This window comes from Pelodiscus sinensis, chromosome 32 (genome assembly GCF_052426305.1).
Source record: "Pelodiscus sinensis isolate ZL-2025 chromosome 32, ASM5242630v1, whole genome shotgun sequence".
Classification (NCBI taxonomy): Eukaryota; Metazoa; Chordata; order Testudines; family Trionychidae; genus Pelodiscus; species Pelodiscus sinensis.
In genome coordinates, this window is record NC_143083.1 from 2,671,619 (window position 1) to 2,699,561 (window position 27,943).

The window sequence follows — 27,943 nt, forward strand, 5'->3', positions numbered from 1 at the left end:
GAAGGCATGGGAGTACACTGCAGTAAGGACCAGTTTTTCCACATAATTTTAATGGCATTTCCCTCCTTCAGGTCCCCTAACGTGGTCTCAAAATTCAGTTCAAGAGCTTCTTCTTCAGGGCAGCTTGCAATAGCATAGCACAGATACTCAAAACAGGGGCTTGACACAGACTAGAAAAGTTCTACTTTCTGAAAGAAACATTTAATTGAACACAATGAATTACAGAGGACAGGTTTACACAATAAAAACTGTAACAAGACTTCAAAAATGAAAATAATTCTAACTGGCAGCTGTACCACTGCCAAAGCAATGCCTGCAACAGCAGCAGTAAGATACAAATCCAGCCTTCTTGTAGTACTCTAAATGATGAACAATCCCGTGGAATTTTTTTTAAAGGAAAGGATTAATATAGCATTAGTCTCTTTGACATGGGACATTTCTCAGATAACATAGTGGCTTGAATAGAACTACCGCCAAAGGTGGTAATTACTTTCCAGGAAATGCCCCTGGGCCCTCACTGTTATTGCTAAACATTCCTCTATGATAGAGACTCTAGGACTACTTCTGTCCTAAACTGAGAGAGACCAGAAATTCATACAACTGACAGAAGTGCAGTATTTGAATCCAACTTTTATACTATACTCTCAGTGTCAATGGACACTTGCAAGCACAAATTATTCATGGATATCCAAAGACAAAAAGAATTTGTATCCAAATGGATATTTTCTTCAATCTATAAACTCAGATCTTCCCCATCTCCTCAGTCCATCCCTCCTAGATGATTCATTTTCATCCGTCACTAGTTTCCCTCTCTATCTGCTTAAAGATGCACAAGAAGAGATTGAGGAATAATTCAAGGTACCCATGGTGAAGCCAAATACTTATGAACACATTAAGGCAAGTTTCACATCATTTCACTGTTGGACAAAGAATGCTGGTTACTCCACTGCACATGCAAGTAAGAAAGAGTCAATAAAAAGCATTAGATTCATCATTAGATATTATAGAAAAGTCAAAAACTTTTGCCTCTCTTGTTTTTAAGAGAGGTCGGAATATTACTGCATTCATGTGCAGCTGTACAGAAAAGTCTATGGGACTGGACTTCCTTCACTCCACATATACTAAAACAGAGACTGGGATACTTGGCACCTGAAAAGAGAGGAGGAAATTTTCCTCATCGTTGTCCAGAAATAAGTCCTACTGTACTTTCTGTTTTAGCTGAAAAGGTGTCTCCAACCAGACTTGCACCAAGTCACTACAGCCATCGATATACTTAGTTCTGAAACACCTAATGAGCTATGTCTGGACACACAGGCTTCCATGCCAAGTATTGGCAACCAATGCAGTGTTGGAACTAGGTATAGAAACAGGGTGTCTCTGATACAAAACTGATTCATAGAGTGTAACTTTCCAAACTCATTACAGGCTGAATTGGAAGAGGTACCAGCTTTTCATCTCTAAAGACTACTCATTAAGTCCATTCTAATTTTGAGAGGAAAACGAAATCTAGTGTCCTGAATTCACATACAGAATGAGAATCTACAACATACAGTCTGGTACGAACGGGTAGCCTGTAGCATAGTGGCTACAGAGTGAAAGAGCATCTCTCTTGCCCTCCCCTTGTGTGTTAGGGTGAGAAAAATGGTTTCTCTAGGTCACTGTTAAAAGGTACAATGATAGAAGAGTCTGGAAAAATTTGACTCCTTTATATTATTGACCCATGAATAAAAGGGAATTTGGTTTCAAGTTTTAGGTTTCCCCCCCTTTTTTGCATTCCTTTATTTCCCTTCACACTTTTGTATTCCCCTGACCCTTTAGAAAAGGAAGGAGAAATATAGTTTAGTCAAGTTCATCTTCAAAAATACCCAGCAATTAATGAGCAATCAGCTTCTCAACTTTTTCCTGAAGTGGTTTTGAACATGCTCAAAGGTACAGTTGGATGGTTGGTGCAATTTAGTCTGTAGACACTCTTGGGTTTGTAAATAGTTGTGCTGACCCTGCTGATAGGGTTTTAGACAAGGGATTCTTAGACGGAACTCCCTGGAAGAAAGAGGAAGAAAGAAACACTCAGTAAATCATCAGACTTCTTTACATTTTTTGTAGCAAGTGATCTCTTAAAGGATCTCATCTAGATCTTCAACATGACTGCCTCTTTGGCCCAATTTGCATCACAGTAATATGTTGTTTTATTTGACTGGCTGCTGTTGCTGGACTGCTTCACCAGAAAGGAGTGAAAGATACAGACTGCTCAAATAAAGTTACAATTATTCTAAGTGGCAACAGAAGAAAGAGGAGGGAGCCCAAATAGAAGACAGCATCTTCCATATCCCACATGAACCCCATAATAATGATTATGGAAAAACAAAGATCACTTCTGACCCAACATGGCACTGACAGGCAGATATCACTGCCTCCCAGGAGGACTTTCTTTTCTTTCTTGCTCATGTTCAGCACTGTCATCCTCTAAGGCTACGTCTACATTGGCAAGATTTTGCGCAAATACGTTCAACACAAGAGTTCTTGCGTTAAAGTATTTGCACAAGAGAGCATCTACACTGGCATGTGCTTTTGCGCAATAGCATCCGTGCCAGCGTAGATGCTCTCATGCGCAAGAAAGCTCTGATGGCCATTTTAGCCATCGGGCTTTCTTGCGCAAGAAATTCATGTAGCCTGTCTACATGAGCAACTGTTCATGCGCAAGAAGCCAAAGAGGGCTTATTCCTGAGCAGGAGCATCATAGTTCTTGCTCAAGCAGCACTGATTTCTTACATTAGAACGTCAGTGTTCTTGCGCAAGAACTTGCGGCCAGTGTAGACAGGCAGCAAGTTTTTGCGCGCTTTTGTGTAAAATCTTGCCAACGCAGACACAGCCTCAGTGTTTCTTTCTTTCCTAAGAAGCTCAAAAGTCTACAATCTATGTAGCAAAGCAGCAAGGACATAGGCTCTTATTTCAGGGACAGATTACTGGTTGCTTTTCCCCGGATAGAACTTAAAATGATCAAACTTTAAATAGTCATTGAGCACTGTTTTTGTTTCACTGCATAAACTTATATGATGATACATACATAGAGTTCCTGGCTATGGTTGTAATAAAGCAAAGGAACAAGAAAAAAATACATTGGCTTTCCTTCCATAACATGTCTTATTGTGTTTGGATACTGCACTGCAACACCACATACTAAATGAAGATCTATTGGTTTGGCACTATGTGAAGCGTTGAAGATAAAACCACTGCTTGATTTTTTTAAAAATAGTATTAGTTAAAACTAGCAGCACATGGAAATAATTAGTGTTCCTTCAAAATGCACCCACGTATCTGGGTTGTGTATTAAGCATGTGATAAGTACCAAGTGATAATCTTGGAGAACAAAATCCTCTATGTGATCCAAAGAATAGCTACAAAAGTGTGACAGTGCAAGTTCACTCCAGATATGTCTCCGTTAACATCTCACTCACTCCCGGCCTAGAGAGAATGTCCAAAGAGAGTTCATCTCAGTTGTGATTACTGTTATGACAGTCTCCTGTCAATTTAGAACGAAGTCTCCCAAATTAGTTTCACATTAAGACCCCTCCTGCTTCCTACCTTTTGAGACTAAAGTTTGAGTGAGATAAAGTTTGAAAATTAAACAGCTCAAACATCCATGCTCAACTAAATGTGCATATATTTAAAGAGGGAAGTAATTGCTTTTAAGTGCATACTAAAGAATCAGAGGACCGGGAAGGACCCTCAAGAGTCATCAAGATAAGTCCCCTGCATGCATGGCAGGACCACGTATTGTCTTCCATCCCTGATGGATGTTTCATTAATATGCTCTTAAAAATCTCTAATGATGGAGATGCCACAAGCTCCCTAGGCACTTTAGAAGAGTGCTTAGCCGCCCTCACGGTTAGGAAGATTTTCCTAATGTCCAACCTAAACTTTCCTTGCTGCAATTTACACTCATTTCTTCTTGTCCTATCAGAGGATAAATGAGAATTTTCCCCTCTCCTCCTTGGAACAGCCTTTTAGGTACTTGAAAGCTATTCTGTCCCCTCTCATTCTCTTTTCCAGACTAAATAAACCCAGTTCTTTCAATTTTCCCTCATAGGTTATGTTTTCTAAACCTTTAACCATTTTTCTTGCTCTTCTCTGGACCTTCTTCAATTGGTAAGAACATAACATAAGAATGGCTGTACTGGGTCAGACCAAAGGTCCATCTAGCCCAGCAGCCTGTCTGCCAACAGTGGCCAGCGCCAGGTGCCTTGGAGGGGGTGGACCGAAGACAACGATCAAGTGATTTGTCTTGTGCCATCCGTCTCCAGCCTCTGACAAACAGAGGCCAGGGACACCACTCTCACCCCCGGATAATAGCCTTTTATGGACCTAACCTCCATGAATTTATCTAGCTTCTCTTTAAACTGTGTTATAATTCTAGCCTTCACAGTTTCCTCTGGCAAGGAGTTCCACAGGTTGACTAAACGCTGTGTGAAGAACAACTTTCGCTTGTTAGTTTTAAACCTGCTACCCATTAATTTAATTTGATGTCCTCTAGTCCTTATATTAGGGAACTAATGAATAACTTTTCTTTATTCACCCTCTCCACACCACTCATGATTTTATATACCTCTATCATATCCCCCCTCAGTTTCCTCTTTTCCAAACTGAAAAGTCCCAGTCGCTTTATTCTCTCCTCATATGGGACCTATTTCAAACCCCTGATTATTTTAAGTTGCCCTTTTCTGAACCCTTTCCAAGGCCAAGATATCTTTTTTGAGGTGAGGAGACCACATCTGTACACAGTACTCAAGATGTGGGCGTACCATAGTTTTTTACAGGGGCAGTAAGATATTCTGTGTCTTATTTTCTATCCCTTTTTTAATAATTCCTAACATTCTATTTGCCTTTTTGACCGCCGCAGCACACTGTCCACATCTTTCCTGAAATGTGGTGCCCAGAAATGGATACAATACTCCACCTGAGGCCTAATCAGCACGAGCGGAAGAATGACTTCTCATGTCTTGCATAAAACATTCCTACTGATACTTACTAGACCAGGGGTGGGCAATAATTTTTGAGGACGGGAGAAAGGAGGTAACAGTTTGGTTACATTACCTGGACTATACATTCTCCATCTCCTGGTCATGATCTTGTTCCTCCTCCTCTTCCTCCCCTTCTTCATCACCCCCGTCCTTCTCTGAAGGAGCATCACCATCCCTTGCTATTTCCTCCACGTGGGCAAGCATGTCAGCCATCAGTGCCTCTTCGAGCCTCTTCCGCACCTGCTGTACAAGCTCCTCCTGCTTCCTGCACAAAAACAACAAACACTTATTACTTTTCACAGCTGCCAAATTCGAGGGAAGGAGTGCTAATGCCTCAGCTGTGAGGCTGGAGAAGAGTGATTCTCTTTTAAAAAACAGAATATTTTAAAGTCACAATGTCAAGTTTTAATATATCATGGGTGGAGCCGGTAGCAACACTGTCTAACACTTCCCACTATACAACCTGTTTTTCAGCTGACAAACACTTGGGCTGAAATTCTGCATGTCAAGTAACTGCCTTGGCATAAATCATATGCATAAAAGGTTCAAATGCAAAGTTTCAAAGGCACCTCTGGCGTTTGCTAATGTTTGTGTGCTTGATTTTGCAATCAGAACAATGTATTAACACAGGTTTCTGTGTTTATTTATACATATATTACACATGCAAAACATAGAAAAACATTCTCTTGTAAATCTGCACAGAGTTTCCCAGGAGTCAAATCAATTATTACTGTAACACAGCAGAAATGCATATTAAATAGCATAATCGGTGGGGGGGTGAGGGGGGGAGTGGGCGACAAACCAGCAGTCCATCAGACCTTTCAGTCTGGTCCCTGGGAGCAGGGTTGGGACAGCCTTGAATGGGAGGAGTCAGCCCAACTCCGGGAAAGCCCCTTTCCAGCCCCTCCCCCTTTCATCCTGCCCCCCTCCCTGCAGCCTCAGCTCCCCCAGCACCTGGGTGACACAGTTGCTGCACCATGAACCCCAGTACTCTGAGTGGCACGGGCAGCTGGGGGCTGTGGGGGAAGAGGGAAAGGAAGGTAGATGGGGGTGGAGAGCAGAGGGGTTGGATGGGGTGGGTGCCAAGCCATGCCTGGCTGTTTGGGGAAGCACAGCCTCCTCCAGCCTTCCCTACAATTTCAGTACACAATATAGCCTCAGGCCAAAAGGTTTTCACACCCCTGGCATAGTCACTTGGCAGCTGCACTTCAAGTCAAAGTTTGGAAGCAGACTGAAGAGCTTCAAAAAGATCTCACCAAACTAAGTGATTGGGCAACTAAATGGCAAATGAAATTTAATGTTGATAAATATAAAGCAATGCACATTGGAAAAAAATCCCATCTCTCTCTCTCTCTCCCCCCCCCCCCCTATACACACACACACACACACACACACACACACACACAATATGATGGGGACTAATTTGGCTACAACTACTCAAGAGAAAAATCTTGGAGTCATTGTGGATAGTTTTTTGAAAACATCCACTCAGTGAGCAGTGGCAGTCAAAAAAGAAAATACCGTAAAATCTCAAGTATAATGCACACTTTTTTCCTGGGTTTTTTTTAGCATCAAAGTCGGGGTGCGCGTTATGTATAGGAGATTTTTTTTTTTTTTAATTTTTAAACTCACACTCGGCGGGCATGAGCTGGGCCGGGGGAGAGGGAGGGGAAAAGGGGAAGGCACTGGCTGAGCTGGGGGTTGGGGCTGGCAGGCGCAACCAAGGCACGCCAGCAGCTGGACGGGGGAGGCTCCCCCAGCAGGCACGAGCTCAGCTGGGCAGGGGGACCCAGTGGCAGGCATGAGCTCAGCGTGCGCGAGCTCAGCTGGACAGGGGGACCCAGTGGCAGGCATGAGCTCAGCGTGCGCGAGCTCAGCTGGACAGGGGGACCCAGTGGCAGGCATGAGCTCAGCGTGCGCGAGCTCAGCTGGACAGGGGGACCCGCGGCAGGCGCGAGCTCAGCTGGGTAGGGAGCCCCGAGGCAGGCGCGAGCCCCTTCCTTCCTATGCATACTAAAATTTCTAGTATAATGGGGGTGCGCATTATAGATAAAAGTTTAGTTTATTCAAGAAGTCTGACCTTTAAAAGGCAGACGCGCATTATACATAGGTGTGCATTATACTCGAGATTTTACGGTAGAATGTTAGGAGTCATTAAAAAAAGGGATAGAGAATAAGACAGAAAATATTTTATTGCCTCTATATAAAACCATGGTACTCCCACATCTTGAATACTGAGTACAGATCTGGTAGCCTCATCTCAAAAAAGATATATTGGCACTGGAAAAGGTTTTGAAAAGGGCAACAAAAATGATTACGGGTTTGGAATGGGTCCCATATGAAGAGAGATTAAAAAGACTTGGACTTTTCAGCTTAGAAAAGAGGAGACTAGGGGGTGGGGGAGTATGGTAGAGGTCTATAAAATCATGACTGGTATTGAAAAAGTGAATAAGAAAAAGTTATTTACTTATTCCGACAATAAAAGAACTAGGGGCCACCAAATGAAATTAATAAGCAGCAGGTTTAAAACAAAGAAAAGGAAGTTTTTCTTCACTGAGCGCACAATCAACCTGTGGAACTCCTTGCCAGAGGATGTTGGAAAGACCAGGACTTTAACAGGGTTCAAAAAAGAACTAGACAAATTCATGAAGAATGGATTAGCCAGAATGGGTAGGAATGGTGTAAGAATGGAAATATGACACTCCAAATTTCAAAATAGCCGATTTTGAAATGCTATTGAAATAAGATATGCAATTTGCATAGTGCAAATTGCATATCTTATTTCGAGTTTAGAGTACAATGTAGACGCACCCATGGGGGAGACAAACCTATTTCTTTTGCATTTCAGTGCAAGTTACAAGGAAACTAGAGACCAGTCAGACATACTGGTCAGACTCTGCAGCAAGGTCAGAAGTTTGAATTGTGGGGAAGAATTACATTTCATTTATTTAAATCTGTCACTGTACAAGGCTGCCAGGTGAAAGATAAATAGTTGTCTCACGATTCTTTTTCTATAATGGTCTCATAGAATCTTTCACTCCTGGTTCTTAGTCTTTTAACCTGAACCTGGCAGAACTTCACTACTGAAGATTTTTTACTCCAAGGCATTAAAACAGTACAAATCGGCCCTTAGTACTCAGCATGCTCCAGCCCTCCCGACTACAAATGCTGCCTTCAGAATGATCCAGTCTACTTGTTGGAATGAGCAAGGAAACACCAAATCAAAAGGGCGCTCCGAAGAAAGGCAACTCAAAAGAAAAGTAACCTCCAAACTCTGTGGAGATAGCAAGGCAATTGAGAATCCTATACAATATCCTCAATGAAGCAGAAATCCAAAGCAAGTAATATTCTCTTTTTTGCAGATACCACTCTATGCAGCAGTCTCACTTCTTTGAGAGTAAGAATTTTTAGACATGTCTCTAAAAGGAAAAAAGGGTTGGAAACTTGCAACAAGGAGCTATAACAAAACCAATGCCTACAATGTAGACAGAAGAGGTTAACTTATCTTGTACAGCAACTGGAGAATTTGGAGATATTTTGTTCCTATGAGTGCTCTGTATCAGAATGTGCATGCACCTGTGTGATCTTGACTGGAGATTGTCAGTAGTATCTGTAGGTGCATGACTATGCCCTATACATCCTTGTCTTCCAGCAGACGAAGGTTGGACATGTTGCTGCTCCAGTTCCTTCTCAACCATGAAGTTGAGAGAGAATGATTTTGGAGCAGAGGGAAAGGATGTAAGACAGCAGAGCATCCATAGGGCCAAAAAAATTCCATTTACTGTATAAAGATGAGTAACCTCTCCTTTGAGTTATTGTTCTGTGTCAGGAAATTCCCAAGCAGTACCACACTGAATGAGATGGATGCTGAGAAGAATTCAACATGGACCACAGAAGAGCATCAGTGAAGGTTACATTGGTTCTAGAAGCACGCACAAGATCATAGCACTAGGGAAAAGTGTGCTGTTCACTCCCTCCACCCTCAATTCCTTCTTGCCACCGGTGACAGTGCTTGCTGTGCTTTGGCCAGTTTTGCTTTTTCTGCAAACACAGTCTGTGCTTAATGAATATGGTTTCTAAATGTAAACTCGGATAAAAAATGGAAGATGATAGTTCTCTGGCGATTAGAAGTGGTAGGTGCCTAGAGAAAAGCAGAAGTGTGCAATGTTGTCCTCTACCAGAGTGACAGAATATTTCTTTCCCCAAAAGATTCAAGAGGAAAAATTATCCAAGTCCAAACACAACAGTCAGAGCTAACATTCTTTTCTTTCATTTCTAATTAAATCAAGTTAATAACAATTTGACACACTAATTTAAAGCAACCAAATAAACCCACTGAACCATATTCATCTATCAGGTATAAGCTTAGCTTTGATAAAAAGGGGATTAGCGGTTTTACCCCTATAAAACATTCCATAAAAAAACCCAGTGACATTTCTGGTTAATACCTAATGTCTTCATCCGTCACCATAAATGCTTTGCAGAGTGGCTGTGAGGTATTTAGCCAAACTCCAGGGTTCTTCTCCACAGCTGCAGAGAGCTGTCCAGTGATGGGCATAGTGCTAGTGTGCAGGGCACTGGCTATCGCAGACAGAAGGGTTTCATCTGTGCAACCAGGTCCAACCCCTAAAGAGAAAAATTCTGTAATTTCCACCAATTTAACAGAAATAACCAAAAACAATACAGGCTGCCACAGTCTCTATTTTATAATAAGTGGAAGAGCTTTATACTTTAAAAGTCAGCACATTTTTCTGTACAACATACATTAAAGAGACCCTGGCTAATATAAAGGCATAGCAATTCCTTTATATTTTAAAATGATACACTTATTTACTTCTTTTTCCCAGTTTAAATCTCGAGGGCTTTCAGTCTATCACAGCTATCCTCCCACATGAGGATGACTGGCTGAAACTTCCTTCAGGATCTGTCAAAAGAGCTCCTTAACTGAGTACAAGTTGAGTGACATGCCACTTTCTCCTACTGTCCCTCAAGATCCCTCAGGGCTAAGTACAATGAATTTTAGACTGACCTCAGTCACAACCAATTCCTTCTGAAGTTCCTCCTACCACAAAGTGCCAAACACCTGACAGGAAGTGGTTAAGCCCATAGTACCTTCAAAACACAAAGCTATTACAACAGTGCCAGGCCTACAGTTAGAAGAATGGTCTAATTACCTTGTAAACCCTTTGGAAGGTCCATTGTTTTCACCAGTTCTTCTGCAATGTCAAAGGCATTCAGTCCGCTTAGTTTCTTCTCCCAGAAGAGCTAACAAAGAAAGCATTAATTCACTCATGCAAAACAACACAGAAACACAGCAAAGCACCTGCCTGCCATGGAATTCTATAGAATTGAGAACTGGAGCTGATATATCTGGCATTACTGTAAGAAAAACTCAGATGAGTCTACAGAAAGGGTATAGCTTGCATTTCCATCAGTCAATCAACAAAGCAGCTCCAAGACTGGAAGAATCACCACAATAGTTCTCTCTTGATTTACTGTCTTTAAAAAAAGTTGCCTCCTTGCCTTCATTCTGGAATTTCCAAACTTTTCCTCTGCACCACTAGGTTAACGTAAATGGTATGAGACAGTATTTTTGGTAAGTATTCTTTTTGGCTGACCCACCAATCTGCTCTATGGTAGCTTCCAAAGAATTGTTCCATGACTTTGCTTCAGAGTTACTTTTAAAGAAAGACGGCAGAGCAATTCAAGTCACAGCCAAGGTAAAGACCAAATAAAATCAATGCAGTAGTTTAATCAACAGATATGAAGCTTTTCATTTAGAGAAGGTATCGCCTAATATATCTGGTAAGAAGAGGCAATATTACAGCTGGGTCCATATTCAAATCACAATCCAGAGACCAGTCAGTGGACTGCTACAGGACTATACCAATTTGCCTGACGGCAATACTAGCTTTTCTGCACCAAAAAGCAGTTTCTTCTAGGCCAGCCAAGAACCACACAAATACACAAGTCTCCCGGCTCACCTCATACCACCAGAAGACCCAAACTGTGACACAATCTAAATTACTTCCCGTGGGCCTTTCACAATAATGCTCTCAGCTTCTAAGTGGCAGACTAGGAGATTTAACTTCCAAACCTCAGGAGGTAATCTCTAAGCCCATAATTTTCAAGTCCAAGAGTTAAGTATCTGGCCTGGGCATTATTTCCAAAATTAGAAGGAAGAGTAGGGGCAAGTCTGAACAAAACTAGAATGGAGAAAGTGCCACAGGTAAAACATTAGGAAACTTTAATCTAGCAGCAGCAAGGATTGTTGAACATGCAATAGAGCAGAATCTAGAGATGAATAAAGTAGAAAGTGAACAAAAAGATCCACAGTGATAATCAGCTTGCACCAGCACCCTCAATGTTTAGAAGGGTAAAAGAAAGTAAATTGGACAAATGCAGGAAAAGCCTCAAAACCACCTTGTGTGTCTTCTGGACAATGCTATTATAAAACCAGATAGAGGCAGCATGGTAGGGAGAGCCGGCGAGAGCCAATGCTTAGGGGGAGTTGGCTTAAAAGCCAGGTCCTCAAGAGGACACGATCCACTGAACTGCTTCTTCTGTCCCTTTGCTGCCTCTGTATCAGATAGTTAACATCCCTAGTCTCCACTAATTGGTAAATAGTCAGTATTGCAAGCAAAATTATAACCTGAATGTGACTGCTAATACTGACATTCACATGATGACCAAGTATTCTAGGAGATGACAATTTCTAACTTCAGGGAACCGGGTGAAAACACTAAAGTTACTAGGAGAGGCTTGCCCCGGGGGGGGGGGGAGTAAACTGCAATCTCTGTTATGTGAAATGGAGACCAGATGGTGGCCTGTACTAGAACAGTGTGAATCTTCAAAAAAAAAAAAAAATTGGCCATATCTATACTATAAAATACACAACAGGGAATCTATTTACAACATAGTTTGTCCATAAAACTGGTTATGAACACTCAGTGTGTAAAGCAGATCATCAGACCACTTTAACCATCATAGTGAAACACTTATTCTGACGGAGGCTGCAGCCTATTTATAAAAGACATGCCTACACTACATAATTAAATGTTTTGAACAGGATTAGGAACAATGTTCCCTCTAATCTTTTTCATCTATGTGCAGAATGTTATGTACACAAAGGCATATGCAAATGTGCACCACCAGGAGAAACACAAACCTAGCTGTGGGTGCTCTGCTAATCAGCTAGGCAACACTGGAATCTCTCCTGTGTATCCGCAGAAGTGCACAGCTTACAGGGAACACTGGTTAGGAGATAATCAATTTGTAACAGGTTCCATGACACTGATCAAATACAACAAGGTGCTAGTGTACATGTACCCACTGTTATACAGAAGGAAGACTGCAAACCTCACCTGGCGGGGCTGGTCCACAGCTTTCTGAGGATCACTCTTCACTTTGTTGCTAGGATGGTTTGTGATCTTAGTGACAGGCTGCTTGAAAATTGAGGCTGTCTGTCTGACCGGGAGTGCAGTGTTTAAGTCAGGTTTACCCTAAAGATGCAAAACAAAAGGAAAAAAAAACCCACACATTTTTCCAACAGCAAAGTTAAACTCAACACTCTTACGGATGAAAACATTTATCAGTTTTGGTTAGACCAGATCTACCTACAAGAGGGCCTAGGACCCAGATATGACTTTGGTCTCACACAACTTCCACATACAAACATTAATTCAAAGGCTAAATCTGTGCATGATACTTGCAAAACAGTATCTGTACCAACAAGAATATAGCAAAACCCCAGTCCTTCCACTGTAAGTTATTCTTACTTTGGCTTGGTTAGAACAGTCATAGCGCATCCTCTGTCTGTTCTTATTCATCTTACTCATCAGCATTTTGCCTGTGCGAAAGTCAAAAGAGCTCAAGTCCATGGAGCTCCCCAGGTAACGGGCCAGTTGAGGCTTGCTTCGGAACTTCTTCCCACTTGGGCTAGAGAAATAGAGGGAACAGAGAGAAAAATTAAACTTCCTAGGCTCTGGCTGAGCTGAATGTTTGTTTCATTAAAAAAAAAAACAAAAAAAAACAAAAAAAAAAACCTACCCTCTCTGTGGCAGGAAGAAAACACTGGGCAACCAAGAGTAAACCCCCTCACCATCCTTCTCACTCATTCACTCTATATGGATGTGTGTGGATATGGCCTACTAGGCTCCCCTTCACTCTCCTGCAGTGACTAGGGAAGAGAGAGGGGAAGAACACATTCTCCTGTTCTACACATCAAAAGCCAAATTCAGTTCAGGTTTATAAGGGAGGCACCCAAATTACACCAGCCCTGAACTTGATCCTGAACATTCTGCTTCCAACACATTACAGGCATGTTAGCAATAACAAGGTGCTTAGAGAAGGTTTGGGACCCTTACTGATGGGGGAGAGGGGGAGAACGGGACTTAATGACAGATGATGTGGGAAAAGTTGGAAGTACACAATGCTTTTGGCCTCAGTTTTCACAGACAAGATCAGCCCCCAGACTGCTGTACTGGGCAGCACAGTATGAGAAGGAGGTAAGTAGGCCTCAGTGGAGAAGGAACAGGTTAACTACTATTTAGGAAAGCTGGACATACACAAATCCATGGGGTTGAATCTAGTGCATCCAAGGATGCTGAGGGAGTTGCCTGATGTGATTGAAGAGCCATTGGCCATTATCTCTGAAAACTCATGGTGATGATAAGTGGTCGTGGACCACTGGAAAAATGCAAAAGATGCACAGGACAATCTGGAAATGTACAGACTGCTCAGCCTCACCTTAGTCCCCAAAAAATCATGAAGGGGATCCTCAAGGAATCCAGTGTGAAGCACTTGGAAGAGTGGAAAGTGATTGGGAAGAGTCAACATGGATTCACCAAGGTTGACCAACCTGATTGCCTTCTACAAGGTAACTGGCTCTATGGATATGGGGAAGGGGGGGATGTGATGTACCTTGACTTTAGTAAAGCTTTTGATAGTCTCCCACAGTATTCTTACAGTGAGTTAAATAGTATGGATTGGATAAATGCACTGTAACGTGGATAGAAAGCTGGCTAGATAGTTGGGCTCAATGGGTAGCGATCAATGGCTTCGTGTCTAGTTGGTATAAAGCAGAGTGGCCCCAGGGTCGCTTCTGGGGCTAGTTTTATTCTTCATCTTCAGGGCTCACCAAGCAGCGGCGAGCCTCGCTTGCCAGCCGCTGAACCACACGCTGCACATGCGTAGACTACGCTGCGTGGCTGCACCGGGCTAAAAATCTACTCACCATGGGCAAGTAGATTACATTAATTGTCGAGCCCTGTTCATCTTTATTAATGACCTGGATGAGATGATGGATTGCACCCTCAGCAAGTTCACAGATGATCCTAAGCTAGGAGGAGAGGTAGATACCAGGGATAAATATTAAATACTTGACTAATTGAATAGTAAATGCATTTTGCACTGACTATTCAATTAGTCAATAGGGCACCTATAGCAACAGCAACACTTCAAAGGCTAAAGTGCCATGTGGAGCCCTGGGTCAGCTGGAGACTCCCCCACTGACACCAGGCTCCACGTGGCACTGCTGCTTTGACACACTGTGAGAAGCCTGGTACCAGGCTCCCTGTAGCATTTCAAAGCAGCAGTGCCACATGGAGCCCAGAGTCAGAGGGGGAGTCCCCAGCTGATCCCGGGTTCCACGCGGTGCTGACACTTTGAAACACCGTGTGCAGCCTAGGGATACATGGCGTTTCCAAATGGCAGTGCAGCATGGAGTCTGGGGTATGTCCTAAGGCTCCATGTGGTGCTGCCGTTTTGAAGGACCCCCCCTCCTCCCTCCCACTTGCTGCCTCTAACAGAGGCAGCGGGGGAGGAGGGGGAGTTCCAAAGAGGATGGAGAAGGGCTATTCTCAGTAGTGACAGATGGCAGAACAAGGAGCAATGGTCTCAAGTTGCAGTGGGGAAGGACTAGGTTGGATATTATGAAAAACTATTTCCCTAGGAGGGGTGGGGGAAGCACTGGGATGGGTTCCCTAGGGAGGTGGTAGAATATCCATCCCTAGAGGTTTTTAAGTCCCGGCGTGACAAAACGCTGGCTGGGATAATTTTGTTGGGCTTGGCCTTGATGACCTCCTGGGTTCTCTTCTATGATTACCCACAGTCTCACGTGCAAGCTTCAAAGCCTCAGTTCTCATGAGATTTATGTTAAAACTGCAGCATGAGCTTCACATCACTCTTCCTCTTTGTAACAAACAGTTTTTTATTAAAACTTCTGATTTCACTGTGATTACTTGCCTCCACAATAAAGTATTACAGAACAGTGAGGAAGGAAGAAAATATATAGCTGACAACCTGTAAAGACAGAAAGTAACACCTTTTGTTTTCATTAACAGAACAAATCTAAACTCTGAAAGACACTGCATTAAAGATGCACTTTTAAATGTTTGATTTAATGTGATGGAGAATAGCCAAGTAGCTCTGCGATATGTGGCCCAACTACTTTCTTATTATTTATATAAAACAAACATGGTAATAAAGAGTTACTAAATAATGGGCAGAATTCTCCTCAATTACAATGGTGTAAATCAGAAGTAAACCTCTACTGAACTCAAGAGCTATGTCACTGTGAAACTGAGAGGCAGAAGAAGTTTTGAAAAAGTCATCTCCATATAGTACTGTCCATTACAAAAATACAAACAACTCATCAGTTGTCTCTCGTTTATCTCCCAGCATCTTTGTTACCAGTAGCAATTAAAACTTCAGTTTCTGCTCTAGCCAAGTGGAGGACAATACCACACATGAAGTCACCAACTGCATACCATGGGGGCAATTTACATCTTCAGCACATTTATGTACCTATTCACACCCAAAAACCAAATCCCTCACTCAGTGCAACAAAACTAATATGCTAGCTTAAAAAGGCCAGGTAACTTTTTAATACACAATCGGAAAAAAAAAAAAAAAAAAGATCTGTGGTGCTAGAAACAAATCTCAGTCATATTATCCAGATATCAAGCTTACCTCCTTTCACTAGCCTGGCAGTATACTAACCCTTGGATCTATTATGGACCAAACCGTTAGTGACTGAAAGTTCTTCATACTCTTTTTTTATTCCTGGAAAAATTCCATTTACACTGAAATCTGAGACGGAGTTTGCAGAACAGATTTCAGTGGAAGTTATGGAATTACCTAATAGTCAGGGTGGTTAAACACTGGAATAAAATGCCTAGGGAGGCTGTGAAATCTCCATCTTTGGAGATATTTAAGAGCAGGTTGGATAGATATCTATCAGGGATGGTCTAGGTCCGTGGTCCCCGCCATGGCGCCCGCAGGGGCATTTCTCTGCGCCCGCCAAGTGCTCAGGGCTGGCCTGGCCCTGGGCATGTGGCACATGCGCGGTGCCGGAGTCGGCCCCGGGCGCACGGTGAGCGCCAGCCCCGGGGGCGCCGCGGATTCACGCCCCGCGGCGCATGGGGGGGGGGGAGCGCGCTAGCGCCAGCCCCGCGGCGCTTGGGGGAGAGAGCGCTAGCGCCAGCCCCACGGCGCTTGGGGGAGAGAGCGCTAGCGCCAGCCCCGGGAGCGTGGCGCGGCGCTGGGGGGGGGGGGGGGGGGGGGAGAGAGAGCGCCGGCCCCGGGCACGCGGTGCTGGGGGGGGGGGGGGGAGCACTGGCCCCGGGCGCGCGGCGCTTGAGGGGAGAGCGCTGGCCCCGGAATGCGGCTATGGGGGGGGGGGGGGGGCCGTCCCCCCGGGCGCCCGGCGGGCGAACGGCCACACCCCCTGGCGCCCGGCAACCCCAAATGGTTGGGGACCACTGGTCTAGGTGGTCCTTGGTCCTGCCATAAGGGCAGGGGACTGGACTTGATGACCTCTCAAGGTTCCTCCCAATTCTAGTGTTCCCTCTGCCCTTGGCTAGGGGAATGACTCTGTGCTGGCTTGCAGGTTCCACCCCCATCACTCTGACTGGCTGAGAATCGTGGCCAATGGAAGAGGCAGGGGACCATATGTACAAATGGAAGGGAAGCAAAGAGTCATCTCTGCCTTCCCAGGAGGTGTGCCAGATAGGTACTTCAATCCCCTATTCCCTTCTGTAATCCCAAGAACCTACACTCCCACCCTGCTCCTGCACCCTCCCTTTTGCCCAGACCCTGCAGCCCAACCCTGCTCCCCAGCAGTCCCCTCCCACACACCGGACCTTACAAAATCTATTAGCCCTCAGCCACCAGTTAATTCAAGCCTAAGGGGTAAACCCTGAGCCTTGGTTCCCTCCCCTCCACGCCCTGAGATGAAATGCTAGGGGAACCCTGGAGTCCTGAGGTTTTTTTGTTTTGCTTCTCATTTGTGTGTGACCCCTGGGTGATTTTTCTGGGAATCAGTGGCTCCTGACCCAAAAAAGGTTCCGCACCCCTGCTTTACGTGCTAAAATTTCAGATGACAATTTGTAACAACTTCATTTCTTCATTTTATGAAAAATTAAGAATCCTTTTATTTAGAAGAGGACTTAGATTATCTGCCTGATTTACAGTATACCCTTTGGATGCTACAGAAACGAAGAGTCCAGTAAAGGAGGCTGCAAAGATTCATATACCCACTTGAGACACAAAGCAAGCTAACTGTTTTTCTAATCCTAGGAGAAACAGAAGATGGTCTAAATTACAAATCTTAAGGGTTTTTTAAAACCACTTGAACATTATTACTTTTTTCTCAACTGTAAGCTACCAATAAAGCTTACTTTTTTTCTGATAATCTGAGATCTTAATGAACAAAATTTGGGATCTCTGAGGTTTCTAACAAATGGCAAAGCACCTCTTGAAAATGTATACTTGTCAGGATAAATGATACAGGAGTCTAGTAATGCAGGAATGAAATGATCTCTAAGCAGAATCATCGTCCCATTGGAAAGACAACTTCTATATTAGTATCATCCTCTCCAGGATCTTCGTTCAGGGCAACCAAAGCAGAAAAATCTCTTCTTGGTGGAAAAATTAGCTCCTTTGCACCTTTTAAAGGAGAACAATCTGAAGAAATAAACTTATACAAAGAACCTCAGTCACACGACTATTGGGAGAAGCAGCAACAGACCAACTAGTCAAAGCCCAGAGACTCTAGAAAAGGCAATGAGTGAAAGAGATCCCACAGAGCTACAGAGAACCAGATGAGATAAACAGATTTACTCTCTGAAAACCCCAGAGAGCTAGGGCCAACATGAGTGGGAAAGCCAAATATGGCCAGTCTAGAAAAGTCTCCCAAAAGACTCATGAAGATGAGACTACAATAAGTCCTTTCTTCAAATTCAGATGGAACAAAGCTGATCCCAAAGACTCTCGGAACAGTCTTCGTCATCATCAGTGAAGTCAAAACAGAAAACTCTTAGCCTGGGAAGAATCTCTGAGAGGGAAAGCAGAGTCATTCCTCCATGGATCCAAAAGCTCTCTGTTGTGAGATGCAAAGTGAGAGAACAGTAGAGACCATATCAAAATACCGAACATCCCTTCTGATGTGTGTCACAAGCAAAAATTTAATAGAAATGTAGCCATGTTCGTCTGGTCTAGCTGAAACAAAAAACAGGACTATGTAGCACTTTAAGACTAACAAGATGGTTTATTAGGTGGTGAGCTTTTGTGGGCCAGACCCACTTCCTCAGATCTGAGGAAGTGGGTCTGGCCCACGAAAGCTCATCACCTAATAAACCATCTTGTTAGTCTTTAAAGTGCTACACAGTCCTGTTTTTTGTTTCAGCAAAAATTTAAGTGAAATATCCTCATAAAATCTAATGTCAGCCACCCTAAATTCCTCTCCCTATGCATGTCTCTTACAACCTTTAGAGTCTGACTGATAGGGATTGAAAATAAGCTTGCCTTTTTTCCTGCATAACAACCTTCAAAATAAAGATGGAAGATTCAACATAACTCCTTGCTTTTTTTCAATGGTCTCAGCAATAGGGAGAAGTGTTCATAAGCCAAAGACATCACAAGCATTACAGAATGACCAGTTTGAACCAAAAGACTCCGATCCAGTGGCCTTGCTTGTAGGTACACTGACCTCTCTGGAAGCACCTTCAGATTTTTTTTTATCCCAACATGCATGCGAATAAAGGTTGAGTAGGTCTGAAAGAGTAATCTTCTCATCTTAAAAAGGGGTGATCCATAACAGATCCTAGCACTAGAGACCTTGTACTGTTTGAAACTAGACTTTATTAGAGCTCAATAGTCTATTCTACACTTTTAGCTGGGGGCCCTAACTAGCAGCAGCCTGTGCTAGAACCTGCCACTTCATGAAAGGTGAGAGCCTCATTTTGGTGTAATCCATCAGAAGCAACTACTAGCAAGATCTGAGACATGAGAGAAACAAAAATACCAAAGACAGCCAGAGAGGTGACTAAGTGCTTGTAGTATCTGGACTAACTGAGACTCCAAAGAATCAAGTCTGCACCAGATGTATTGAACAATGTGCAGTCCCAATCCCTAGAACCAGCTCCAACTCATTCTAGGTAGAAACCTGAAGAGTGAAACAATCTCTACTCACAAGAGAAAGTAGCTTACAAATGCATCCTAAAACAGTTCTGAGGATGCATCTCTGCCAAACCCACAAGGGGGGAAAACACTGGGTTTGGACCAAAGTGCTAAGAAAAAGGCATCTAAGTGCTGGAAAAAATCTATTTTATTCTGACTACATGCCTTGAAAACAAACAAAAAAATGATACTGTACCTACAGTCTTGCTTGAAGAGTAGTGAAAGATCAGAGCCAGCACTGTAACAGTCAGAAGCCAATGAGAAGCTCATTAACTAATCACTATTAGAGGAATTGGTGGAGTGTTTTGGGGCCTCAGAGAATCTTGTAGCTAGAGCATGCTCAGTAGAACACAGAGCCCTTGAGACAGCCTACAGGTACCTCAGAGGGTCAAAAAAACCACCAAGCAATAGGTTTTCTACTTGATTTGCTCTGGAGGCATGAAACGCAAGAGTAGTAATTCTGTGTTTATGGAATCTATAGAACAAAACTCTCACATGCCTTAGGAAGCGTCAACACAAAGCAGCCAAAAAAGGCATAGTTTCCCCTCTCCCTTTGCAGCTTACCAAAAATGTCAAAATTCTCTAAGCATTAATGTTTTTGAAACCAAATGAATTTCAAGCATCCCAAAAGGACAATTATACATAATTTTGATATACAATTTTAGAGTCTTGGAAAACTCTCTTCCTGAAAACTTACAGCTTCAGCAAATAATCTGCTATAATAATGTGAATATTAATTTGTAGGTGGGGCTTCTCTGCCCTTTGCCAACTATTAAAAAGAAAGGAACTCCAAAGAGACAAATGATTTTTATGCTTGTCCATCAAAAGGTATATCACATTATCTACTTCCATGGCTTGTCTCAGCACTAACAAAAAGAGCAGTATTTTTCCAGAAAGTCTCATTTGCTATTCACAAACTTTCTGGGTGCAGATTACAATGAATGCGTCACAGCCTATTCATTGGTCAGCAACTGCCAGGTGTCTGCTCTATATGTGCAGCTCACCCTTTGTTGCATTCTCATTACATTCTTGAGAACTGACTGCAAGCTCAAGTTCATTCCCATTCCCTTCCACCTCCCCTATTAATCAAGTTTCCTCCCCTTTTCCTTTCCCATTAAGCATACATAGTACTAACCAGAGATTCACAGAACTTGATTGAAATGTAATGGACAAAGAGAGAACAGATCTCGCCTGCTTTCTGAGGAAATCAGAGACAGGAACCTAAGTGCAAATGACGACCAGCCAGCCGCACCGTCCCTTGCCATCAGAAAAGCAGAAAGAAAACAATACATAAAATGTTTCTTTCCTCCCTTTGCACTTGTATTACAACTTGCCAGCCTCAGACCGTGCATTCAAGTTCTTTAGTATTTACAGTTTAAGTCATTATCTCTTGCAGCAGTTGTATGTCTTTGTTCTGAGCTCTCAGCTCACTATAACAGGCATATACTCTTGTGCTACCTCCCTGGCACATTCATCCCTAGTAGTAAGCATTACCCTTGCTAGCTAAAAAGGCTGCTCAATACTCCCCCATATCTCTCCCTCCCAACACACCCCACTGTCAAAGTCATATTTGTAAGACACGATTCATAAGTTGCAATGAATGCCAGGTGACCCCTATTTGCTGGCTTCCCCTAACACTAACATCTGTCTACAGTAATAAATATCATCGCTAGCTACAGAGATAATTTGATACAACAGTTATGTGCCCCCGCCTCCCTCTTCCACAATTCCTCCCACTCATGAGTCTTAGAAGCCCCGCACAGAAACAAAATTTGTATTTCACATATGCAAGAGTGATCCATGGACATCCACATTCATGTGTGTGAATGCAGATAACCGTGGATATAAAACAGATAGCCGCAGATCTGGAAGACTCCACTAATGCTCCCTCTACTAACTGTACACCACTCTGCACATCATTAGTAGCTCAGTTCAGTAGTTAACTCCTCCCCTCCCCCCTACACACACATACAATGGCCACCAACCAACACGCAGAGGGAAATTGGTCACTCTGACTGCTGAGGAGCAGGGAGCACCCACTGTATGGAGCCACTGGCAAGAGTGATGCGCATTAGTTTCTTAACATAAGATAATGAGACAGTAGGAGCTTGACATGTAGTAGGCACCAGAATACTGAGCAGAAGGGAAATGTTCATAGGCTAAAGCAAGGGTGGCCAACCTGTGACTCTTGAGCCACATGCGGCCCTTTGCTCACAGAAATGCAGCTTTCAGGGTTACAACTCATTCAGAGCCACATGCCTGCAATGTGCACACACCCCAGTTCCTGCAGGGAAAAGTGCGTGGCTGTGACAGTGGCAGCTCCGGTGAGACCCAGGCATTGGGTTAGAATGGGAGGGGCCTGGGGGTGCCTGGCTCTGGGGGAGGGCATTGGGTTAGAGTGGGGGGAGCTGAGGGGATCTGGGGGAGGGCATTGTGTTGGGGAGGGGCTGGGGGTGCCTGGTTCTGGGGGAGGGATGTGTGGCTCTTTGCACCACTATCCACAGCTCTATTGGCTCTTTGTGTCTAACTGGTTGGCCACCCCTGGGCTAAAGTGTCCTTAAATCCACGAGGGGTTTGGGTATTGACAGTAGTGAACTGGTAAGGATGATACTTGTCACTATATCCTAGTGCAGTGGTCTCCAACCTTTTTAACCATGAGATCACTTTTTCAATTTAAGTGTAATGTAAGATCTACCTCAGACCCAAATACCCTTGCCCCATTTCCTTCCTGCCCCTTCTTTGAGGCCATGTCTCTGCTTCACCCCTTCTCTGAGGCCTCACCCTGCTCACTCCATTCTCCTTGAATCTCACTAACTTTCACCAGGCTGGGGTAGGGAGTTGGGGCTGTGATCTTGGGCCAAAGGATTCAGAGTGTGGGAAGGGCTCTGGGCGTAGCCCAGGCTTGGGGACTGGAGTCCAGGAGGGGCTTCAGGGTGCAAGCCTAGGAATGAGTTTGGGTGTAGGGGGCTCACGTCTGGGGCAGGAAGATGGGTGTAGGAGGTGGTTCGGGGCTGAACAGGGGTCCAGGAAGCAGACTCTGGCTGGTTCTTTGCATAGTGCTAAGAGTGGGATGTGCCCATTGGGGGGGATATACAGGAGCAGCAGGGCTTAAAGGGTGAATGGGCACAACAGGGAGAATGCAGTGAGAGGTGGACCATATAAAGGGTCAATGGGTGGGCAGCAGAGGCGATAGGCAACCAGCCACCGCTTGCCTGCACTCAACAGCCACAGCAGCAAGCAGCCAGTTCTGGCTAGAAATAGGGCAAGGATGAGGGGGGTTTGTTGGCTAAGAGCCAGCACACAGTAGGGACTGCACTCACCAGAATGGGGAGTGGCCAGCACTGCATGCTGCAGCTTTGCCCAACCAACAGCTGCCATTGGAAACCTCACCACTCACTGCTGGTGGGTAGACGGCTGTGGAGCACAGATCCACCAGTACTGACGGAAGAGGAGAAACAGAAAATATGGGACAATTTGCCCCTTTATTTAAGGTGGAATAACTGAACAGCATGGTTCACCTGTGGCATGTGAACTTCACTATCAGAGCTCAGGTTTACCAGGAGAGGAATTTCTCAGAAGAATGTTATCAAGTATATCCCCACAGATTGAGTTGATTTTTTAATGTTTGTTCACAGGAATACTGGTTGGCACACTGTGGGAGCAAGAAACCCACTAAGAAATGAATGATACAGAGTTAAGACATACAGAATTGCTTGGGGAATGCCTTTCTAGACAAAACTCTTTAAGGAGCTCTTACAAAAGTAGACACAGCTGCTCTCTGTTAATTTAGTTCTGAAGTCACTGTTCTACCACAAGCCACACCCTGATGAGCAACCGCTGGGATTCCATCCATGAACCATGCTTAGGGGAAAGCCTAATTTCCAACCAGCCTTTGAAAGTGACTCAATCCCAGGCTGATCTTGGACAGTGGAATGCATTTGTCTGACCCCTGTAGCCAGCACAAACACATTCCCCTTCTACAGAAAGGAAGCTTTATGTAAAGAGTTAATTTCCAACTTACGCTTCCAAACACAGAACTACTGTACAGTCCTCTTATACTGAAGAACACTGCAGAAAAAGTACTGTCACCACCATTCAACTGTGGTGAGAGTTAATTCTTAAGTGTTGAGATGGCACAAGGAGCTTGCTTTCCAGTCATTTTGGTGCACAACTGAACATCTAACTTCCATGAACAATTACTGTGCATATACAATATGTAATGGAACACACAAATGATCAGATAAACAAATATTAGAAAAAGCAGAGGTGTTAAAAGTTACATGAGCATTTTTTTCATTCTATGGGCTGATCTATATTAAATAATGAAAGCAACCCAGTTACTCAATCTGCAGCAGGAGTCAAAAAAGTTTAGTGTTAGAAATCATTAGTAAAAGGGTATAAGATATTAAGACAGAAAATATCATGCCTTTCTACAAATCCATAGTATGCCCACATCTTGAACACTCCATGCATATTTGGTTATCCTCTCTCAAAAAAGTTATTGGAAAAGGTACAGAGATGACAACAAAATTCTTAGGATTATGGAGCAGCTTCCATACGAGAAGAGATTAAAAAGCTTCGGACTTCTGAGACTGGAAAAGAGATGACTATGAGGGAATATAATAGAGGTAAATATGGAAGTGTTATTTGCTCCTTCACATAAAGCAAGAACTAGTAGTCAACCAAAGCAATAAATAAGGCAGCAGGTTTAAACCACACAAAAGGAAGTACTTCTTCACACAACATGCAGAGAAACTCTTTGTAAGGGGATGCTGAGAAGGCCAAAAGTATAGCAAGGTTCAGAAAATAACTAGAAAAATTCCTGGACGATAGCTCTATCAATTATTTTTAGCCAGGATGGACAGAGATGAAACATCGTGCTCTTAATGTATCTAGCCCTTGTTTGCCAGAAGTTGAGAGTGGATGGCTCAATGACCTAAATTTGAAGTATAGCCGTCTGTTTTTGAAGACTTCCCTTTGAAATACAGGGCCAGCATGGCCATTCTTATGTTGCTCAAAGCTGTGAAAAATCCACATCTCTGAGCAACATAGTTAAGCTGACCTAAGACCCCGTGGATGCAGCACTAGGTCAAAGGAAGAATTCTTCTGTTGAGCTAGTTGTGTGACCGGAGAACACCTTCCACAGAGAAAACATCGCAGCTGCAGTGCTGTCACATTTGAAGCGTAGACAAGCCCCATGGCGCGCTCTCTCACTATAGGCACTACTGCGCTGCATCTGTACTGCCATAATGTAGACACTTTCTACAATGATGTTTTTCCCCCATCACTGTAGTTAATCCAGCTCCCTGAGTAGCTAAATCTACACAAGGAGCTAGGTCAGCAGTAGGGATATAGAATCCCATTTAATTGTTTAACCAGTTACCATTTGAAGGCGGGGGGGGGGGGGGGGGCGGGAGCAGGGGAGCTGCTCCAGCCTGCTGCTGGGATGGAATGCCCCTCCGCCCCCGCTCATTGCAGGCAGGGACTGCTCAGGCCTGCTGTGGGCAGAGGCTGCTTCAGGCCAGCTGGAGCAGCCCCTGCCTGTGGCCAGCGGTGTAGGGCTGAAGCAGCCCCCTGCCCAATATGGGAGCACCTCCAGACCCCACCAGTTAACCAAAACTGGTAAGCATCACCTGTTAAGGTGATGTTAACCTTTCACATCCCTAGTCAGCAGAGTGATTTTTTTTCACAACTCTAAAACACACAGCTATGATACCTAAATTTGAAGTATAGCCCTGGACTTAGTAATGCAGAATGCATTACTTAGAATGCAACAGAATGAACTCAAAATTTAGTTAATGTATGAAAGCCATATTACACCTTCTTTCTTTCTTTCGCAAAATTGACATATCTGGAAAATTCAATATAGACAAACAATATATGGCCTTAATTTTCAAGGACCAGCCCTCAAGCGCCGAAAAAAGTACGTATCTCTCTTACGTTTTGAGCAGCAAACTCAAATTGCTGGAAAAAGTCTTTTCTTTCTGTTGCAGAGCCTATGAGCAACAACAAAAGGGCTGATATTTTCCAATCTGAATACTCAATGCAAATGTCATTTTCCTGATTAACACTTTGAAAGATCTCTTCATAGCCAGAATGGTTAGATTTTAAAACTGAAACCTCTGATTTAGCAGAAGTTGATGGTGTACATCTCCTTAGTCGTCAGTGCCAAAGTTCCTGTCTGCTAGCTCAGTGCACTAGGTGAACTCATACTGCACTCCTCCAGCTTTGCACAACATGTTCCCTGCCCCCCCAACAGCTATTCTGCCTAAACTATCAGACATCACAGCGGCAGGTTTGGCAGGTCCTGGGTGCAGTGTTACTGCCCCTTGTGAATTCCCTCTGGGCATTATGTTCCACCCACAGACATGTGACACATACAACTACATTAATATACATGATTCTGGCAGTGTGGGCACATACCACATGCTTCCCCCTACGGCATAGTTACTGATTGTAATAGATTTCATGCTAACATAGTAGGTTAAGGCCTCCCCCCAGGATCCTATAGCACATTCATCTTTAGTAAAAGACAGCACAGAGGTAGAGCAAATGGTTGACTTCTCTCTCCCTCAATGCTCAGAGATCCCATAACAGGCTTGCCTACAGAAATAGACATCATTGTGACATCTCCCTGGACACAATGGCCCACCCTACAACCACCCCACAGCATATTCAGATAAAGTGATACGGATAAGTGTTTTCAGTTGCTCTAAGATCCCATATTTTTCATGCACCATCCGCCCCCATGACAGAGTTACCCACAGTGACAGGCATTACTGTGGTAGGTCAGCCTCTCTTCCCTCTACTCTTCCAACTCAATGGGCTCTAACAGCAGATGATTTATAGCAAGCTATTATGCTGGAGTGCGCGGCCCCCTCGGGTAACAGACAGCGGTGCAGAAGAAGGGTTTTGGGGGGGCTGCTCACCCAACCACGCCGCTGTCACTACTACAGAAGAATGTGCCACCTGCGATCTATAACGTGGTAGGGTGGCTGTTCAGCCCCACAGCGCGCTGACTCGGAACAGATCTGGCTAGGGAGGGCAGACGCGTCCCCCCAGCCCTTCCACGGCACATTCCCCTAGAGTAAGAGCTGTGGGCGGGCCAGGCTCGCTGCGCCCTCGGGCCCCACAGCAGCACCGGGCAGGGGCCCCCCGAGCGCCTACTGTACCTTCCCGCGGGCCCCAAAGCGCATTCAGCTCCAGCAACGCATGGCTGCGGCAGGGCGGGCGGCCCGGCCCCCATGGCCCCCCGTGGCACATTCACCTATAGTAATAGACATCACTCTTGCCGGCTGAGAGCCCCGACTTTCTGGTCACTTCTTCCCTTTTCCATCCCTGCGGGAGGGCTGAGCACTCCCACCTCTTCCGCTCCATCTCGGCCGGGGCTCGGCCTGCGACCGCTCCCTCCTGGCTCCGCCGCGATCACTGAGCAGCAGCCGCCGCTGGCTCCCAGGCTACTTCCACCGGCTCTTCCCGGCCGCCGCGCACTCCTCCCGCCGCGGGCAGCGCCGGCTCTTCCCTGCGCCGGCTTCTCACTCTTGCCCCCCGCCGCGATGGCGCCGGTTCCTGGTCAGCCCCGCCCCCGCCTGCGAGAGGTGACGGCTCTGGCGGCTGTTCCAGACACTCGCCCGCCGCAGCGCCTGCCCCTCCACCACAGGCTGTTGTTCTGTGCTTACCTCCTCCCCCTACCTACCGAGACCCGGCTGTTCTACTCGCTGTTCACACCCCCTTCTAAGTGGCGCCTTGGCCCAGACCTAAACGCGGCTGTTCCTCTCTCTTTTCGCGCCCCCGCCTGTGGCGCCGCCACTCTCACTGCTCCTGTCTCGCCTCAGCTGTTCCACTCGCCTTCCCTCCCCCCCCGAGAACCGCTGGGGCTACTACCCCCTGCCTGAGCAGCGCGCGGCAGCCGTTACTCCCCCTCCCCACAGCTCGGCGCGCGCGGCGACCGTTGCTCCGCCTCCGCGGCGCCAACCTGAGGAGGGGGAGGCCCGACCACCCTGTATCCCTCCGCCCCGAGAGACCGCGTGCAGCACGCGCGGCTCGGCCGCGATATATAGTTCCCGCCTCAGGGGTGGGGGCGGGGGAGCCCGGCGCTTTTCCCGACCTGCCCCCGCCCCCCGGGCCACAGTGACCCCCCCCCACCTCAGCTCGCCCCCACATCCCCCCCAGTGCGCTGTGCGGGACCCCCAGCGCCCCCCCCATTTCCCCGCCGACCCCTGCCCCATCAGCCCCTCCCCCCCTCGGGACCCCTCCTCAGCCCCGCCCCGGGGCCCCCGCGCCCCTTACCCCCCCAGAGCCGGCCGCCGCTGGCCGCCTCTGTGTCCCGGCAGCGCCGCCCTGGGCATCTTCCCTCCGCCCGCCACTGGCCGCAGTGAGGGCGACCCGACCTCTGCCCGCCCGGCCCGGGACCCTTCCTCCCCCGCGCGGGCGCCCCCTGCAGGCCCGGCCCCGCGCGCCAGCCC

General features: G+C 45.3%; 1 protein-coding gene across 5 annotated transcripts; it reads right to left on the bottom strand.

Moving 5' to 3' along the window:
* Positions 1 to 179: 179 nt before the first annotated feature.
* On the bottom strand, positions 180 to 27,917 carry MBD3 (methyl-CpG binding domain protein 3). Of its 5 annotated transcripts, none has more exons than XM_075903255.2 (8): positions 27,768 to 27,877; positions 26,746 to 27,067; positions 12,797 to 12,956; positions 12,383 to 12,520; positions 10,193 to 10,283; positions 9,467 to 9,644; positions 5,092 to 5,283; positions 180 to 2,040 (listed from the first exon to the last, which is right to left on the bottom strand). In XM_075903255.2, the coding sequence occupies exons 2-7, from the start codon at positions 26,853 to 26,855 to the stop codon at positions 5,097 to 5,099; spliced, it is 864 nt and encodes a 287-aa protein (XP_075759370.1). In that variant the 5' UTR covers positions 26,856 to 27,067; positions 27,768 to 27,877; the 3' UTR covers positions 180 to 2,040; positions 5,092 to 5,096. The 5 variants fall into 5 exon arrangements, with proteins under 5 accessions (XP_075759370.1, XP_075759371.1, XP_075759372.1 ...); XM_075903256.2 differs by lacking the exon at positions 27,768 to 27,877 and adding an exon at positions 15,264 to 15,320 and having other exon boundaries at positions 26,842 to 27,516; XM_075903257.2 differs by lacking the exon at positions 26,746 to 27,067 and having other exon boundaries at positions 27,768 to 27,917.
* Between the last annotated feature and the right edge of the window lie 26 nt (positions 27,918 to 27,943).